We start from the raw sequence: 18214 nt of genomic DNA, 5'->3' as shown, positions 1-18214 counted from the left end.
GACCTTGGTCCAGGTTTTGTGGAGCGCCTCCTTCTTGTACTCGTTAAGATTGAGGATTGTCTCCTCAATCTTGCTCTTGTCGCGGATGACGGTCCTCATCATGTTCTTCAAGGCGGCTTCCTTCTTCTCCACGCTGTCAATCATATTCATGACCTTGGGGTTAATCTTCTTCTTCATTCCTTGGAAGCGTTCGGTGACATTCCGCAACGTAGCCTTGCACTCCGCAATATTTTGGTTCTTAAAATCGTAGGGCGTGTTTGGACGTCCGAAGTTGTCCTTCTCATCTGCGATCCACTCGTGCTCTTGTTCCAAATGGGCGACTGCCTGCGCTGCGGCATGCTGTTCTTTCTGCAGCTTCTCCAACTGGTGGCCCAGTTTCTGCATTTCCAAGCCTTCCTCAGTGATTTGGGAGTTCTTCGCCTGCATCGTTTGCTCCAAATCCCGGAGCTCGTCGTCAAACCCAGTCAGTTTCGCCCTTTCGTCCTCGAGCTGCGCCTGTGCAACGTCATGTGCATCCTACATTAGAGAGTTAGCATGCGGCCGTTACAGTCCACTAAATATCGAGCGGTATTACCTTGATCCGGACCTGTTCTCTCTTGAGCGCCTGGATCTCCTCCACCTGGGCCTTCAGCGTGTTCTCGCTCTCGGCATGTTGCTCCTCTGCCGCTGATAAATCGCTTCCAACCTGTTCTGATTCTAACCTTGAAGTCTGAAGCTCTTTATGTAGATTCTTGACCGAATTTGAGTTCTTGACCAGTTTCTTCTTCAAGGCATCTAGAGAAGTTTGAAGTTCCGCAAGTTTGCTGTCCTTGTTGTTATTGAACTCACTCATATCCTTCTCGATCCGTTTAATATCCTTGGATGCTTCGCTCTGCCGCGCCTTAGCGTCAGTGATGTCTTTCTTGAGCTGTTCTATGTTCGCTTTCATCTCTTCAACAGCTTGAATAATCTGATATCGTTTAGCTCTCACCGTTCACGAATCCGCGTATGGGAAAAACGCATACCGATGAAGATGAGTTGCCCCCAATCTGTTCTTCCGTGAGTTTAATCTCGTGGTTCTTCAGATCCAGCTCTTGCTTGATGGAGCGGACTGCATCGAGCTTCTTCTTTTCCTTTTTCATTGTCTCTTCTAGATTGGCTAGGGCACGCTCCTTGCTTCGGATCTCCCTTGTAATTTCGTTCAGTTTCTGCATGGTCACAAGAACGCCACTGGAGTTTGGTGCGCTGCCACCAGAGAGTGTGCCAGACGGGTCGTAGACGTCGCCGTCAAGGGTTACGCTCTTAATTCGAACGGAGGGGTCAAAAGTTACTCGTTTTGCGGTATCTGCGTCGTTTGATATCAGAGTGTTGCCGAAAACGTAGTTCATAGCGGCGGTGACCTCCTCATCATAGCCGATCAGCGACAAAGCCAAGTCCACCTTTCCTGGGGCAAGTTTTTGAGCGGCTCCAATCTTCTCTGCAGATGCGCGGAATGCCGAAATCTTGTTCAAAGGAATGATGGTCACTCGTTTTCGGAGCTTTCCTTTCTGAAGCAGTTGGGTACCCGTGTCGGATGAGTCGACCACGACGTTGTATAAGCGACCACCAGCGCAGATTTCAAGTGCCGTGGCCGCCTGTAGCTTCTCTTTGTCCACAGCAAAAAGCTGTGCTACCAAACCCTTGACCTTCGATCGATCAAAGTTCGGGTAGGGATCGGAGTAGTTGAACTCAATATTGGCGACTTTTCTTTGAAGTCCATCAGCTCTCTGTCGCAGCTCACGGATCTCTCTCTGGAGGCCGCTCTGCTCTTGGTAAAGCTGCTCCTCTCGGCCGGGCTCGAATCCAAGCCTCGAAAGCTCGGATTCCAGCTTCTTGGCTTGCGACTTGAGGCCTTCAAGCTCCCTCAGGAGGCCTGAGTTCTGTTCCTTTGCCTTCTTCGCTCTCGGCTCCTCCTCTTTGATTCTTTTCTCCAGGTGCGCAATCTTAAGTTTAGCTTGCTCCTGTTCCGTAGACGCTGTGCTTGCCCGGTTTCGCGCGTCTTGTAGCTGGGCTTGGTAGCCACTTTCTTGGCCTTCTTTCGATGCAACACCCGTTTGCAATGTCTGAAGCAGTTCCTCCTTTTGGTCTACTTCTGCTGTTTGAGCGTCCAGTTCGGCCTTTGCGGCATCATACTGTGCTTGCAACTTATCGTAGATCTTCTTCTTGTCCTTAAGAACCTTTTCCAAGTCGCTCACGGTTTTCTGGAACCCTTTGCGTTTCTCTTTTTCTTCGTCCACGCTCGCATTCTTCAGGTCGAAAACCGTTGTGAGACGGACAAGCTCATGAGAATGAGCTTTGACCTCGTCCTCGAGTGCTTGAAACTTGCCTCCTTTGCGGAGCTCCTTATCCCGAGCCGCTTTCACCCGCTTCACGTCTTCTTCCATGTGAGATATTTCGCTCTTGAGTTTAGCTGCATTGTTTTCGAGGGCTTGGACGTTCCGTTTCTTGCTCTCGCACTCCTCACCGGAGACCCGAAGGCGGTCGCCACTCCGAAGATAGTCGTGCGCGACAACAAGGCGGGTGAGGCGCTCCAAGTCATTCTGAGTCTGCTGAAAATCAAGAAAGGCTCGCTTCTCAGCTCGGAGTTTCTCGAGTTTAGGTTCAATCTCTTCCTTTAACAGGCCTTCTATTTCGCGCAGTTTCAGCTCCTTCTTGTTCATTGTCTTGACCGCCTTTTCCCTCCTATCCTCGAACATACGCGTGCCGGCCGCTTCCTCAATCATCGATAATATCTCAACCGCCTTCATATTTAGAACCTTGGTAATCCTCCCCTGCATAATCAGGAAGTTCGGATTATTGATATTTAATTGCACACTCTGGAACAAATTTTGCACGGTTTGTTGTTGCGCCCGATGGCCGTTGATCAGATATTTGCTCGTGCCGCCGAGGACGATCTGTCGGGTAACCGAGATGGTCGCATATTCCTCGAAACCGATCGGTGATTTGGAGGAGTCCCTGTTATCGAAAACAATTGTCACGCTCGCCTTGGTCACACCGGCTTGGCCACGCTTATAGATGAGATCTTGCAGGTTTTGCGCGCGGACTGTGCTCATATTCGTAATACCGAGAACAAAACAAATAGCGTCGAGGATGTTGGATTTTCCACTGCCGTTAAGGCCAGTGATCGAGTTGAAGGATTCATCCCTAAGGACCGGTGTTAGCGATGTGCGACATGGTTACTTGGTGTATCTGCAAACTGTAGAGAGAGTTGGTTTTTGCGGTACGCACCATCCCGAAATCACCGTACGCACGGCATACGATTTGAAGCCCTTTGATTCCAGTTAGTACTTCACATTATCCTGATTGCCGCGGATCTTGGAGTTGGTTGCTCACATCAATGATAATTTCGATGATCCTCATGATTCCGGAAGTAGCCCAAGCCTGTAGACTCGGGAATCTGATGCATAGGAGGAGAGGCGGACAATCCTTTGAATGGTGTTGCGGGCAATGTTTTGGCGGCGGGATCATGTGTTTATTAATTACTGCTTGGGGTATAGCGCGGCGTGGCTGAGATAATATTCTGCCAATGGGCTATCACGTGATGGGTGACACAAACGTTCTCGCCTTGGAGCTTGTTGGGCATATCCATATTTGATTCGAAGAACAAGGTTCAAGGTCAGAGACACCCAGCGAACATCATCCTTGAAGAATAAATCTCAAGAATTAACTTCCACAACAATATTGGTTCCGCGCAAGCTTCAGGCATGCCAATCCACTGCTTGCGAGCCAACGGGTTATCGACACCCGAACTACCAAGGACCAAACAGGGATGACAGAGGGCGAGTGATACACTTGGCGAGACGTCCAGAATAACCTTCAGTCAGAGACTCCATCAATGATACGAAGTAATATACTCTCGCGGGCCTGAACGTGTCTCTCGACTAATACCGAGGGCTCCCTGTCTTCATCATGGTGTATACAATACCGGCTTAGAACCAGAATCACCCCAGGGTCATGTTGCACTCTCGTCGCAGGATTCCCAATTGTTCAACTTAGGCACCCTGCGGTTTACGGATACTCCAATGAGACACTGTGCATCTCTCTACACTGCCAGAGTTACGGAGAGTTCCCGGAGACTTTCCACCCCATAGTGAGCTGAGGTTGAACAATGCCAATAAGTCGTTGGCGTCCAGAGAAAACATATAAATTTCATCAAGCACACTCCGTTGCTTCCTTCGACCCAGCATTATCCTTCCCACTCTTCCTGCAAGACAATAACAAGAAGGCATCATAAACTTTCGTCGATCCATCCTACGATCTAAACCAACGACCCTCAGTCAAAGCAGTCGCAAACATGGCATCTAACACAACTACAAAGTTGGCAAGCCTCTACACGAGCAAGGGTTACGGCGATATATATAAGATCGCCGAGACTTTCACCGCTGTCTTTGGCCGAGTACTTATTAACCAGTCCAGCATTGTATCCTACCCAAGCCCCCCCGTCGTTTTCGACAATGGGTGCGGAACGGGGATCATATCCAGTCTCCTCCATAGCATACTCGGTGACCAAGTTCGGCAGAGATGGGAGCTGACTTGTGGTGACGTGGCCGAGGCAATGGTCGAGTACACCAGGCAAAGGGCCAAAGACGAAGGGTGGCAGAATGTAGAGGTTAAAGTCGCAGATGCGCAAGCAACGCAACTTGCTAGTGCACACTATACCCACGTCTATGGTTCCTTCGGTAAGCTAGATCCACTCTATCAAATATCTTCAACATCTAGAATTAAACTAACCTCTCCCGTTCTACAAGCATATCCATTGTTCCGCGACGTTGGAGCCGCTATGCAAGGTTTGCCAATCCCTCTGGGTAGATAGAGTGGATAGACTCAGAAAACTAACTTCATTGGCGCAGAAACTCTCCGAATTCTCCAACCTGGGGGAACACTAGCCATAAGCACTTGGGAAACGGGTAGGCTCTCCCGATGGAAACGAGGGGACACACCTGGTTAAAAAATCTAACAAGATGCACACAGTCCCATGGATTAACGATCTGAAAGCCGGAGTCAAAAGCCTCGCTCCAGACCTCCCCTGCCCAGACGACAAGGAGTTCCTAGGCATGATCCAAAAAGACTGGTCATCTGAAACCCACGTCGAGTCTGTGCTCAACCAAGCTGGCTTCATGGATGTGCAAGTCAATGGTGTTACAGAGAAGGTCTCGCTACCCATTCCTGAACTCGTGGAAGTGAGCAAGACCCTCCTTCCTGCAATGTTGGGCAAGTCCTGGACACAAGAACAACGAGAGCAGTATGAAGGGCGCATTCCTCTTGCCATGACGCAATATCTGGAGCAGAATCATGGAGTTGGTGCGCAAGTATGGTACGAGCCAGTTTGTATGATTGCGACTGCTCGGAAACCACTATAATTAGGAGGAACCGTGATATGGTCATGTTAGATCAATTGACAACAGCAAACCAGTTGGCAATATATTGCATGAATATACTGGAAGGATTTTAAACTTGGACAAAGTACCCCGTAGTGTCTTTCACTGCAACGAAACGCAGTGAAAAAGGGTACACGGCTATGCAGATCATTTATTCGGTCTCGATAGATACCCTATTTACCATATTGCCACATGATAAGTTGAGCAGAGAAACGCCTTGTCTCTCAGCAAGCACGGTAACACCCAAATGACCGCAAGGAGATGGGAAGTGAACCTAACGCCGTGGTGATCCTATTCCCTATCATACTCCAGCTAAAACACTTATGAACCATGATGCGGAAATCCAACTCGCGAAAGAGCACGGTTGGGATCCATTCGGTTGTCCAGATCCTCGTACCGAAGGATAAACTCGCGCTGTATGATGGGACAGTCAGCTCTGGGGGCGCAATGAAGGAACAACGGAAATCAGAAATTGGTGCATACCCTGACTTTCTTCCAGCTAGCAGGGTCCCACAATAAGTAAACCCCCCGTTCACTGACCCCTCTCTCTACATCCACAGGCCCGGGATACGCCTCATCTCGCGTTAACCAGCATCGCTCAATCTTGTGATACCTCCACTTGCGCCCCATCAGCTCTTCCGCCGCAGCCTCTTGCATTGCATCTCGAGGCATGCTGTAGAATATGTAGAACAGGGTCTCATCGCTAAAACTAGGAATCCGTGGTCGCAGTGGTTGCACATTCGCCACGCTGTAGCAACTCGGAAGAGCAAAATCTTGCTCCAATGGTATCCCTGGTACAGAGGCAACAAAGGGAGAAACGAACGATGAATGTAATGGTCTGATGACTGGTATTAGTCATGCGCTAGTCGGGGTAATCAGAGGGCAAACACACTCTGGCTGATTCAGATCCAACCCCAGCGTCATTAAGTCCTGACCAACCGCGAGGCTGGCGACATCGGCGCTATCACTATGGATCATCCGAAGAAGACCCGCCAACCCAAATTTATCAAGCTCGCTCATCTCAGCTAAAGGTTGTTGTTCAGTTCCGGAATCCTGTGATGGCCGACTTAACGTTTGAGTCGGTACCGATTGTTGTTGCCCAGATGTCACAATGCTATTCGGATCTTCTTTTTCCTGGCCCGGAATCCCGTTCGAAGGCTGATTGACTGGCGACCGTGAAGATGTGATACCTAAGAACAATCATGAGCACTCACTGACCTCGTCTGAGGTTCCAGCAAATCCTACCTGATGATAAAGCGGTCCCCGGCGACGTTATCCGTTCTTGGCCACTTACGGATGCTGCCATAATGTTGCGAGCCTGATTCCCCTGGCCTTGATTGGCGCCCGAGAATTGCAAGTTGGTGTTGAATCCTCCAAACCCAGCGCCTTGCATCAAGGAGCTTCTCCGATCTTGACCAAGGTCTGTGGGCGCATTCCGGCCGAGTGGAGGGAATTCATCGATGTTTCCTGTCTGCGGTTGGGTGGCACCACCTAACTGTCCGCTGATACCTTGACCACCGTTCCTATAGTCATCAAGGCGATTGGCAAACTGGGGTCCGGATGGGAATAAATCGTCATTGGAAGATTGATTCTGGTGTTGTGGAAGATGGGATTGCGTTTGCGGCCCCCGTGAAGGAGGTTGAGAAGTAGGGTGTTGCTGTCTCTGAACAGGGGTCTGTTGTACGCCGCGCTGGCTAGCATTCGCCCATATTAGATGCGCCTGGTTTTGTGCCTGCGATTGCGAAGACGCTCCAGATAATGAGGGGAAATCACTAAAGGCAAAAGGCGCACATCATTTAGTGTCGAACTTGGCGTGACGATAGGGCACGGCAACGAAGAATCCCGAAGCACTCAAGATGTCACACTCACGATAGATCAAGAGGAGCAGATGGTTGCGAACCGCCGAGGCTCTGCGCAAAAGTTCCCATTGTTCCGATGTTGCGCTGTTGGTTTCCTTGTATCCCCGGCGTGCCACCCACGGGGAGGTTGAAATTCCAGTTCGCTCCGCTGCCTAAGATTCCCCCTGCGTCAATTTCGAAGGTAACTGTAGCAACCGATCATACAGGGTATCATACTTATTTTACCGTTGGGCAGTCGTGTTGAGGCCAAAGTCGCATTTCGAGCTTGTTGCTGTGCGGGGAATCCAGACATGGCTCGTAGTGGCTGCGGGCCTGGTCCTAGTTCGTCAGAAGGCCGTCAGCGAGAAAACCTAACGTGTTGGAAAATAGCTGCAAAGGCAGAGCGGTTGCTTTAATCCGGACGGAGGGGGCCATTTCGTAAGGGAAGTGGTGCAAGAGCGTTGGTCGCAAGTGGAGGGAGCCATTATCTATGGGAGCGTTTGCAATTGATTGAAGCAAGCAATAAATAGCGACGAAATCCTTTTCGCACCCAGACCCAAGCTTGACCATTTTTCTCCCAGGTGGTATGTGCACCGGGAACCCCGGGCAACAGAGGCCAGAGGTCAATTGAGCATAGCCCAAACCACAAAGGAGACGAAGGGAACAAACGAAATTGACGAACCTGGCCTATTCATGACGAGCGCTCAGAATATCGAGACCGTTGGTATGAGTATAATTCGGATGACAGAGTCTCAAGACAGGATTCGAAGGCTGAATGCCGAAAGCATCGAGGAGTAGAGTGGTTTCCAGGATGTTACTTTTGCCCACACTTGTTGCGATGGCTCTGGAAAGCCGGTGGAGTGAGTGACTGCAAACGCGCGCTTAAGGCAAGTCCACAGAACATTAGCCGCGAGATACTTATCCTTGTAGGTCAGTACAACAACCTCCATAATAACTATCCTTTAACTATGTGGAATAGATCAAATAGTACGAGTAGTTTATATTATCGTAATATATCATGTAAGTGTCTTTAACCAGTCTGTGTGCTCACAATAAACCTAATGGTTTACCTTCAACCATACCATTTCGTGGTCCTGGAAGTAAATCGAGGAGAAAAAAGATGGTGGCAATACATGATATGCAATTACTCTGTCATTCAAAGAGGTTATCATACTAATATCCAAGGAAATGGGCACGTCATCCAGCTCCGGGATGCAATACGCGCGACTCACGAGCCCAATCATAACACGTGACCTAACCGCCGAAAAGTCGACGCCCGCTAGAGCCCCAGAAAATGATCTCAACCTTCATCTGCGGTCTTCAGGATCAGTCCGCCATTGTGGTCACGATGTACCGCCATTCCATTGCACGGCTGGCTCGCCAGTTCGGAGCTTTCCAAATGGCTGAATTACCACCTCCATACCTCGCTCCATCCCTCCATTTCCCCCTGAATCGGCTGTCCATCCAGAGTTCGAACTTTTCCTCCACAGCAGCGACCACCGCCCAGGGTCGTGACTTGAACAAATACCGCGGCGTATCTGCAATTCATCGAACCGGTCCTAAATTCAAGCTCGGGGCGTCGAAATATCCGTTGCCTAAACCAGTTCCGCCCGAGAAGCTCGAGAAACGTGAGGCCACACCTGATCACGGACTCTGGGGCTTCTTCCCTCAAGATCGTAGTGCATTGAGCACTCCAACTTACGACGCTGGACATGGTTAGTTTCAGCTCTTCTGATGGCGCGTACGTATGCAGCTTTACTTATGAGGAACAGGTCGATCTTGGTCCATACAGGAGCTTCGTGAAAAGTCTTGGGAGGACCTTCATTGTCTTTGGTGGGTTTGTGTTAAGGAACGTAATCGCTTAGCAACATCCAATCTAGAAAGGAAGCGCTTGAAGGCAGGATACGGAGAATGGGAAGCTCAACAGCGAGCCAGAGTGGTAAGACCCCTCCGTGCGGCTGTTCCGGGCGAATATATCTCCGTCGTTGCTAACTGTAACGGGTCAGATCCGCGTCACGCAGAATGGCATCAAGCACGTCCTCCGAGAGAGGTGGTACGCTTGGGAGGATGCCAAAAAGCTCTACAGAAGCGGGTACCGACCCCAGGATGAGGGAAATGAGGAGACGGTCGAGGCATCATGAGTTCGCCCATTGATGCCAAGCTCTGTTCGAAAATATTTGTCTTATCATAAGCTAATGTACTTTACTCCCTTGTAGCGTTACCAATTTCAATAGTGCCTATTCGTACTAACACAGCATTCCCACCCACCACATCACTCCGTCTAATCCATTCAGAACACGGCGAGAAGCAGAGGAAGTAAGCATTGGAATAGGAAAGAACTAAAATTTGCCGGATACCAAGGTCACTGCTATCAAGTATGTCAGGTTTGGGGGAAGGCAAGGTCCGAAAAAAAAAAAAAACCCCCCCGGACAAAATGAGAAATAGGAGCCATCTGCCCACAGCAAAGGGAGCAAAACGAAACAAAGAAGCGGATAGTAATATGCACGATATTTTATGCAAATGCACGGAGGCAATATAGGGGGTCCAACCTTCTTCTGTCAGGTCGGTCGTACTCCCAAAGCAATTGTCCCATTATATCATAGCACTGGCTGTAGTGTGGGATACCGGCCCTCTGCATGAACCAAATCAAGCGCTCCAGACTTGGGTGGCCTAGATGCTTCGGTGGAAGAGTCTCCAAGTCATTCAGAGAGGGTGTCAAATCTTCAAAGAGTAGATAGAGCCTCTAACTTTCTATCTACCTTGACATAAGATGGAAAGTCCACGAGAAGGCTTATCCATAGGCTGGGATGGTCCTCAGGGAAGTACTGGTCTGCTCTGAAATGGCCATAAACAGGTACCTCTTGCCCAAAATATCTTTCAAGGCCCTCTGTCACCCTGTCGAGAAGGTATGTGGTATAATTGACAGGGTTGTCTTCATACCGGTAAATGAACTGGCACTTGAAAACAACTGGGTATGTGCCATCGCGATAATAGAGACACTCAGCCGGGACTCCATCATATCGAGGCTGGTCGCGATGTAAAGCGCAATGTGGGCAATAAGCCCCATTGAGCTCACAACTCATCTTGAATGTTGAACTTGAAGGGTCCAAAAAAATTGTTAAGGGTTGATAGAGACGAAGGATTCATACTTCCTCGCATGACAGGCCATGCATTGGATTTACGATATATGAAGTTCTGAAGTCAAAAAGGCCTAACAAGGAGAAGGATGGGTTACTGGACGCTTAATTCTTTATGTTTGTCCCCTTTGCTACCGTGGACGGAGTATATCATTGCTTTGTCAGCTAGGGGACATTGAGGCAATACCTGCAACCGCAATCAGGAACAGAGAGGCCGATTCTTTCGATTCATGACGCCGACAAAGGACCGTGGTTGAATGGCCTCATTGTTGGTGATCTTGTTGGGCCTCTCCTGTCGATAGCGGCTTTTTTTGACGCTGTGGAAAAGGGGCAGGAGAACCCCAGAAGGGGCTTGAAGAGGACGTTGATCGCGGAGGGTTAACTCGATTGGTCAAATAGAGATCAGACCATTTTTCAGAGAGATGAAGAGGGAGACTAGTGGGGAGTGTGGCAGAGAGCTTTTGAGCTGCCGTCTGGCGTTGGGATGACGATGATCCGTGGGGCTTCCTCCTGACGGCCAGACGGCCTCCTTTCCACCTCACCGCTAAGCTCCTCCAAGCACCCTCTCTCCCCGCATCTTTTTCATTCTTTCCCGTCCTCTCCTTCGCAAGCTACTTTCTTTTATTATTCAGGCGTCAGCTATTTGTTCCATTTTTACGGTTCACCATGGATGAGATTGCCCCTGAATATGATGTTGTCGTCCTCGGCACTGGTACGTTCTAGTTGAACTACTCCGCTACTTGATGTTTGAAGCTCACAATGGTCCTCAGGCTTGACGGAATGTGTGCTGTCTGGGTAGGAATCTCTCGCCTATGTCGAAGAGAAACCCTATTAATCTTCTATCACATACAGCGTTCTCAGTGTCAAAGGCAACAAGGTGCTTCATATCGATCGCAATGATCACTATGGAGGGTGAGTTGGCAACCCCACTCCAACGATATTGAGCCGCCATCAACCCACTAATATCCGGTTCAGCGAAGCTGCCTCCGTTAACATTGAGACTGTAAGCATCTTTATGCACCCCCGGTCGTTCACCACTGACGCCTTGTTTATTACAGCTCTTCAAGAAATATGGCAATGTCCGTCCCGGCGAGGAACCCTGGAAGAAATATGGCCGTGTCAACGACTGGAACGTGGACCTTGTGCCCAAACTCCTGATGGCGAACGGCGAATTAACAAACATTTTGGTTTCCACCGACGTCACAAGATACCTGGAATTCAAGCAAATCGCTGGCAGCTACGTTCAGCAAGGAAAGGGGCCGAAGGCGACAGTGGCCAAGGTGCCTTCGGACGCCAACGAAGCTCTGCGCTCATCTCTCATGGGCCTGTTCGAAAAGCGGAGGGCCAAGAAATTCCTCGAGTGGGTTGGCGATTTCAAACCGGAGGACCCATCTACTCACCAAGGTAAGTACCGCCTCAAGCTCCAACGCAAATCAAGACGCTAAGGTAGTCCAGGTTTGAACATCGCTAAATGCACAATGAAAGACGTTTACGACAAATTCTCATTGGAGGACAACACCCGCGACTTCGTTGGCCACTCAATGGCTCTGTATCAAACTGACGATTACATCAACGCTTCGGGTGGGGCTCCCGATGCTATCAATCGCATCCGCCTCTATGTGAACTCGATGGCTCGGTACGGAAAATCACCTTATATCTACCCCCTTTTCGGGCTGGGTGAGCTTCCCCAGGGCTTCGCTCGTCTCTCCGCCATCTACGGAGGTACTTACATGCTGAACACCGATGTTGACGATGTCCTCTACGATGAGAGCGGGAAGGTCTCCGGCATCAAGGCCACAATGAAGGATCGCGATGACAATGGCGAGACCATGAAGTTTGAAACCAAGACCAAGAAGATCATCGCAGACCCATCCTACTTCCCTGGCAAAGTCAGGGTTACCGGCTACCTGCTGAAGGCCATATGCATTCTGAAGCACCCCATTGACAAGACAGACGGCAGCGACTCTCTGCAGCTGATTATTCCTCAATCACAGGTCGGACGGAAGCGCGGTAAGAGAACATTAGGAGCCTTTCTAACATTCCATTAGCTAATCTTACTTAGACATCTACGTTGCTATGGTTTCGTCAGCACATAACGTCTGCCCCAAGGGCTATTATATTGCTATTGTCTCTACTATTGCTGAGACGGAAGCCAATCACCACTTGGAATTGGAGCCCGGATTCGAGCGCCTAGGTGATATCGAAGAGAAATTCTTCCCACACCCGATTCCGCTGTACGAGCCCGTCGAGGATGGTCGGAAAGACAATATCTATATCTCTAAGAGCTACGACGCCACATCTCACTTCGAGACCACAACGGGTAAGTAGCGGCCTGGCCCTCATCTCAAGAATGGCCTTTTAAGGCCAACGCCCACCAAAGAAACGAGAACTAACCCAAGTAGATGATGTGCGGGATATTTACCGACGTGCAGCTGGCGAAGAGCTTGTTGTCGAAGGACTCCGGGAAGGCCAGACACTCGCGGAGGAATAATTTGTCCCGACGTCATGTTGGAGGGGTTAATATACTGTTGCTTTGGATGCTTTTGAATTGAGCCGTAATATCCTGTCCTTCTTTCTCAACCCCCTGATATCTCGTTTGGGACTCGCACTCTCTTTACTCTTGGGCGGCTGCTCATCAGCACAGCCGGCTGTCCAACGAACGCATGGCGATTGTAAGGGATACATCAGAGTGCAGTAGTCAGAAAGCAGACAGAACATTCAGAACCATGTCGCATTCCCAAAATCCGCATCATCAGAGGTATCGTCAACCAATCTCGCAAGTCTAGTTCTATATATATATAACAAAGACAGCTCATAGTTTGCTATTACCCCCATCAAAATCCGCATCCGTGTTCGCTTTCTCATGGTCCGAAAGCATACAAACCGCGCCATCCTCAACCCTCACAATCTCCGACCTCAGAAGCGCCAACCTCTTCCCCATATGCACAACCCGCGAAGTCAGCCTCACCGTCGACCCCACAGGCACGGGCCGCAGGTACGTAACATCCAAGTGCCTACTCACCCCGCCGTACGCGAAAATACCGGGCTTCGAGACCCCGACCAAGATCATGGTCGACAGCACGTCGAAGAGCGTCGCCGCGCACCCGCCGTGCAGATTGCCGACAAGGTTGCTGTGCTTCGGGGCCACGGTGAGCAGGTAGCTGATTTGGGGCGGGTCGCGCGTAGCGGATTCGAATGTTAGGTTTAGGGCGCGGGTGTCGATGTCCCAGACCTTTTTGCGTGTGGAAGTTAGTAATTCACGATCCTGGGTTTAGGCGTCTTTTGTGAGGGTATTGAGGGAATGAGCGTACCTCTCCATCGCGTGTCGCGAGGTGCTGCACGATCCCGTATACCTCTTTTTCAAACTCGTCAAGGGGCCTGGCGGGCGGGAGGATGGCGGGGGGGTTTGGTGACATTTTTTCTTATTATGTCTGTCTCTCTCTGTCTTCCTTTCCCCCGGCTGGATAATGAGAGTTGAGGAAGGGCTCGAAGGAACGAGAGTTCAGGAGTCCGGGGAGATTACGCCCCCAGGAGCCTTTGCCCGCTGTGTTGGAGTTGCCGAGGCTGACTCGGCTCCCTTTGTTCTCTATTCTCGGGTGATCCCCAGATTGAGGCTTTTTAGCTTCAAGTTCCATTTAAATCTGCGTCCGGAGTTCTCCCATAAACTTTACATACTTGTACGAGTTTAAATAAAAGTTTGGTTCTGGGACCCCTGAGAAAGTCGACAGTCAAGATGGGACTACTGCATCCTGCTCTATTTTTCGTTTGAGATAAATCTCGTTCTTAGATTCGTAAGGGCTAATGGGCGCACGACAACAATATACGATTTGAACAGAAGTGAGGCGAGCCGGCCCCCAAGATATTGACGCTACGCTTGGATATTCGTAGCTCGCAATGTTCATGCTGACGTTGCACCTGGCACAATTGCAGTTCCGGAGGAAGTGATTGCGGAAGTCGCCTGCGCAACCGGGGTCGCTCCAGCGATCAGGCTCGGTCCAGGGATGGTATAAGTCAAAGGCTTGAATATATCAACCAGAATACCAGAATCAGTAGAGGTATACAGGTCGGTAGCGAGAACGCCCTCGGGCTGGGCCGACCCACTCCCGGTGATCTGTAGATTGATGCACTGCATGTAGTTTTGGGCTCCACCCTCGGTATGGGCACCCTGGAGGGCAATCAGCTCATGTCGAAGGACATAGTCGCCCGGCGCAACGGTTTCGGGGATCTGGACGAGCCATGAGCTGTTGTTTTCAATGAGCTCGTCCGTAGCCCAGAATCCGGGGACAGTAGTGTCATCGACAAGTCCGACCTCGGAAATCTTGAAGAATTCGAGCGTTGTCTTGTCTACCGTCTGGCAACTGGAGCCGCAGTTCGCGAGGTAGTCGATCACTAAAAGTTGATATATCAGTTTGACGTACTTCGAATCGAGGAGAGCTGATGGCAGGAAGGGTTACCCGGCCCGTGATGGGTATCAGGCCATTGCGTCCATTGGAGGCTGATACTATCGCCAGCAGCGACCGGAATAGAGCCCTCGCCGTTAACTGCGTCGATATGGCAGATGATGTCCGGGTCACTGTAGCCGCTGTCTGGCCAACCTCCTCCGGTGTTAGGCGTGCCCCAGGATGCAACTAACGGCACTTCCTCCATGTAAGGAAAGGAGTTGACATCCCATCCCTGATAGGAGACGCCATTTACGACAATGTTGCTAACATGACCATGGCCGAGTACATGAGAGGCGAAGACGCTGGCAAAGAGAAGGCGCGACATGTCTCACAGAAGCAAGTCAAGATGAGACCCGTGAACGGTTAGGAAAATCATGCAGCGAGGTGGAAAGCCATAGCGTCTGGATCAATCATCCGATTTATACTCTTCGTATCGCACTATTTATCTCTTAATTTCCTAATAACCGGACATTCGCCCATGTTCTTCTCGGATATTTCATCATCAGTTCGGAATGCAACTGTATATATGATATATTAATCCTTACTGACAAAGAGCCGAGTGGACGGCCGGTCCTCGGCGCGCGCCGTCACTCCCAGGACGAAACCCCAAGAAAAGCGGAACCGACTCCGGATTGATATAACTTTGGAATGCACCAGCTTTATCGTTTCTTCAAAAGATCCCATTGACGGATCCGAGCAATCGGTTCCCTGCTGGCCCAAATTGCGAGGAATTACCACAACCTCCAGTGAGCCCTCCAGTCTTTTATGGGCCGGCGACACTGGTGCGGCCCGATTAGGCTTCATTTCCAATGTCCTTCGCATGTTTGGGCGTGAAGACGGGGGGCAGGCGGCCCCTCTGGTGGACCACGGATGAATCCAAGTATCTGTCGGAGAAATTGGTCGAGTGTCGAGAGTCAATAATTTTCCGCCATTGAAACTACCGGGTAGCCCTCGGACGTTTCAGGTTTGCAGACAGGAGCCATATTTCACGACGAAGTGATGAAGTGACGAAGTCTCGAGGGGAAACTCAGACTTCCGCCGCAATGAATTTGTCCTCCCTTCATATCAACGGTTTTGCTCCAAAAAGAAAGATCAAGCTATGAAAGCGGGGCTGGTGGCTTCAAGGCATGGTTTTGTGGAGAGGTGAAGCTTCGAGCAATGACGAGAATGCTTGCTGCGTGTGGAAATGCCGGTCATATCACGTGACCAAACTTTCCTTCGACCTGAAGCGCAAGTCTGATTGTCACGACTTGGATCCCTCCAACCTTCTTCCTCTTCCTCCCCTGTTCCTTCCGGGCTCATTGTGAGGGCCATTCGGAGCGTTAGCCCTCCCGCCACGTACAATGGCTACTGATCCTTCACTTCAGGATCCCCTCCTGGCCCTCCGTCGCGCCATTGCATCAGGCATCTTGCCCACCCCGACGGCCTCCTCCGACCTCTCAACTGAGACTGCAACCGACGATTTGGCGAAAGCCACTCATCTATACTTCCAACACCCACTACCACAGACTCTTGCTCTGAATACGCCCACGCGCTTTATCTCTAGCTCCTCCGAATCCCCTGTCGACCTCCGCGGAATCTTTTTCGCGTACAAGAAAAAAGATGTCGCGATTCCGGAATACATCGCCTCAGTACAAGAGCTGAATGAGGCACTCACGCAGAAGGAGCGCGGCGAGGGAGTTTCAGAAGAAAAGGCGCAGAATCTGTCATTCGTTGAGCGCTTGGATCTCATCACCTGGCTAGAGGGCGCCTCGGATGAGAGTGAATATATCAAACCACTCGAGGGTGTGGCGGGCGTTGCCCCGTCCACCGCCCAGGCTCAGGCATCCGCTAACATTGCCTCTGGCGCGGTGGGCGTGTCTGTTGCTCCGAGCGGTGCCGTTCCTGCAACTGGAGGTGCAGCTGGAAAGGGTGGGAAGGTTATTGACCCTCGGCTTCAGGCGATATACAACGCGGAGCGGAAGCTAGGAGACCGCAATAGTGTTCTTCGGGGTATTAAGCAGACAGTAAGATAAATCTTCCCTGCCTCAACAAGACCGGATGATAACCCGAGGCAATCCAGGACTTTTCGCACGTTCGGAAAATCGCTGAGACCTTCCTCGGACGCAATCGGTCGCGAACAGGTCAATATCCCCCAGGTGCGAAACCTGGAACCAAGCCGCACGCTATAGCCCCGGCGCCATCAGCGGGTCTCTCTCAACCTCGCAAGGGCAGCTCGAAAACCCAAGACCCCATTATCCTCCTCTCCCCTTCCGCCTCTTCCCTCATCCGCATGTCGAATGTGCGCTCATTCCTCGGCGACGGAGCATTCGTACCCCCCGACCATCCCACACTAGCCATGCCCAGCGCTTCCAGCAACATCCAATACATCCACCGCCCCTTATCTGGAATCTCAGACTCCACCTCCTCATCCCGCGCCGTCAGCTCCCAAGGCCAATCCCGGAAACCAACCCGCTTCATCCTCGTCGATAGCACCGCCAATTTCAAACCAGACTACTGGCAGCGCCTCGTCGCTGTCTTTACCACCGGCCAAACCTGGCAATTCAAATCATATAAGTGGTCTTCACCCCCGGAACTCTTCAAACATGCCACAGGTGTCTACGTTGGGTGGCGCGGGGAAGATATCCCGCGAGAAGTCCGGGGTTGGGGCCGTGGCGTACGAAGCTTCTCCGTGGAGCGCTGGGACGACAAGGGTGGCGTCCAGGGTACAGGGCGCTGGCGGGATCGTGAAGTCGTCGAGGGTATCTGGACTGCCATTGAGGAAGGTATGAAATTGCGCGGGTGGGGTTCGAAGTAGACAAAAGAATTCTTTCCCCTTCTTTCATCATTAAGCCCGTCTGAATTGTACATGGGCGTTGTGGACCCTGGCGTTTCTTCTTTTTTTCCCAATTACCTGCCTACATTATAGTTTATTTCACCTACGCCTTTCTCTTCGGGGGGCCCGATATGAGGAACGAACGCTATACAATCAACACGAATATAAGATTATTGTCACATCTCTACGCACACGTTGGACATCTGCTTGAAGGCCAGGTAATTCTTAAACATTTTCTGCATTTCCGTAGGCAGATCATGTCAGACTATGTGTACAGGAGGAGCAGGAGTAGGGGAGAGGTGAAACTCGGAAGGCCATACCTAGGCGCTCGCTGTACCCTTGAAAATGCGATTAGATGCAAAAATCGAGGCTCAATGCAGGACATATGACAGGCAGTTACATATTGAATGTCTGGGACAAAGGAAACTAACGGAGGAAGGCAAGAGAAAATGAGTAAAAAGGGAGATAGGTCTTAAATCATGCAGGTATGCCAGAGGGATGTAATGAGAAAAGAGTAAAACGCCACTCTAATGCTGCTCAACAATCAAATGTTCCAGCCCTCTCTGTCCAGGTTCTCTGCGCGACA

At 50.6% G+C, this 18214-nt stretch overlaps 8 protein-coding genes across 8 annotated transcripts; 4 read left to right on the top strand and 4 right to left on the bottom strand.

The window, feature by feature from the left end:
* Positions 1 to 633: 633 nt before the first annotated feature.
* Positions 634 to 3479, bottom strand: BJX67DRAFT_4396 (condensin subunit SMC2). Its single transcript, XM_071035001.1, has 3 exons — positions 3352 to 3479; positions 3247 to 3287; positions 634 to 3162 (listed from the first exon to the last, which is right to left on the bottom strand). Exons 1-3 carry the CDS (start codon positions 3376 to 3378, stop codon positions 960 to 962), a joined length of 2271 nt encoding a protein of 756 aa, XP_070891331.1. The 5' UTR covers positions 3379 to 3479; the 3' UTR covers positions 634 to 959.
* A 124-nt stretch (positions 3480 to 3603) lies between these two features.
* gtmA (gliotoxin thiomethyltransferase) lies at positions 3604 to 5440 on the top strand. Its single transcript, XM_071027645.1, has 4 exons — positions 3604 to 4697; positions 4767 to 4805; positions 4869 to 4925; positions 4990 to 5440. Exons 1-4 carry the CDS (start codon positions 4313 to 4315, stop codon positions 5376 to 5378), a joined length of 870 nt encoding a protein of 289 aa, XP_070891330.1. The 5' UTR covers positions 3604 to 4312; the 3' UTR covers positions 5379 to 5440.
* Positions 5441 to 8190, bottom strand: BJX67DRAFT_339190 (NOT2/NOT3/NOT5 family protein). The gene is made up of 7 exons (XM_071027644.1): positions 7917 to 8190; positions 7472 to 7573; positions 7266 to 7407; positions 6642 to 7168; positions 6289 to 6586; positions 5880 to 6234; positions 5441 to 5810 (listed from the first exon to the last, which is right to left on the bottom strand). Exons 1-7 carry the CDS (start codon positions 7927 to 7929, stop codon positions 5718 to 5720), a joined length of 1530 nt encoding a protein of 509 aa, XP_070891329.1. The 5' UTR covers positions 7930 to 8190; the 3' UTR covers positions 5441 to 5717.
* Positions 8191 to 8540: 350 nt separating this feature from the next.
* Positions 8541 to 9661, top strand: mrpl4 (mitochondrial 54S ribosomal protein uL29m). The gene is made up of 3 exons (XM_071027643.1): positions 8541 to 8949; positions 9007 to 9173; positions 9241 to 9661. The coding sequence occupies exons 1-3, from the start codon at positions 8583 to 8585 to the stop codon at positions 9373 to 9375; spliced, it is 669 nt and encodes a 222-aa protein (XP_070891328.1). The 5' UTR covers positions 8541 to 8582; the 3' UTR covers positions 9376 to 9661.
* A 1200-nt stretch (positions 9662 to 10861) lies between these two features.
* BJX67DRAFT_3795 (secretory pathway gdp dissociation inhibitor) lies at positions 10862 to 13048 on the top strand. The gene is made up of 8 exons (XM_071032583.1): positions 10862 to 11083; positions 11142 to 11166; positions 11224 to 11283; positions 11347 to 11374; positions 11430 to 11775; positions 11827 to 12381; positions 12434 to 12691; positions 12774 to 13048. Exons 1-8 carry the CDS (start codon positions 11038 to 11040, stop codon positions 12860 to 12862), a joined length of 1407 nt encoding a protein of 468 aa, XP_070891327.1. The 5' UTR covers positions 10862 to 11037; the 3' UTR covers positions 12863 to 13048.
* Positions 13049 to 13183: 135 nt separating this feature from the next.
* BJX67DRAFT_376166 (PaaI family thioesterase) lies at positions 13184 to 13787 on the bottom strand (the record flags this gene model as incomplete). The annotated part of the gene is made up of 2 exons (XM_071031825.1): positions 13184 to 13603; positions 13683 to 13787. 2 exons carry the CDS (start codon positions 13785 to 13787, stop codon positions 13184 to 13186), a joined length of 525 nt encoding a protein of 174 aa, XP_070891326.1.
* A 482-nt stretch (positions 13788 to 14269) lies between these two features.
* BJX67DRAFT_376165 (lytic polysaccharide monooxygenase auxiliary activity family 9 protein) lies at positions 14270 to 15138 on the bottom strand (the record flags this gene model as incomplete). Its single annotated transcript, XM_071031824.1, has 2 exons — positions 14270 to 14760; positions 14826 to 15138. The coding sequence occupies 2 exons, from the start codon at positions 15136 to 15138 to the stop codon at positions 14270 to 14272; spliced, it is 804 nt and encodes a 267-aa protein (XP_070891325.1).
* Positions 15139 to 15982: 844 nt separating this feature from the next.
* On the top strand, positions 15983 to 17956 carry BJX67DRAFT_3643 (CDC73 C-terminal domain-containing protein). The gene is made up of 2 exons (XM_071030167.1): positions 15983 to 16819; positions 16876 to 17956. Exons 1-2 carry the CDS (start codon positions 16157 to 16159, stop codon positions 17608 to 17610), a joined length of 1398 nt encoding a protein of 465 aa, XP_070891324.1. The 5' UTR covers positions 15983 to 16156; the 3' UTR covers positions 17611 to 17956.
* The last annotated feature ends 258 nt before the right edge of the window (positions 17957 to 18214 follow it).

This window comes from Aspergillus lucknowensis, assembly GCF_044049455.1.
Source record: "Aspergillus lucknowensis strain CBS 449.75 chromosome Unknown BJX67scaffold_1, whole genome shotgun sequence".
NCBI lineage: Eukaryota > Fungi > Ascomycota > Eurotiomycetes > Eurotiales > Aspergillaceae > Aspergillus > Aspergillus lucknowensis.
Note: the sequence above shows the minus strand (reverse complement) of the source record. Positions and strands in the feature narration are given on the sequence as shown.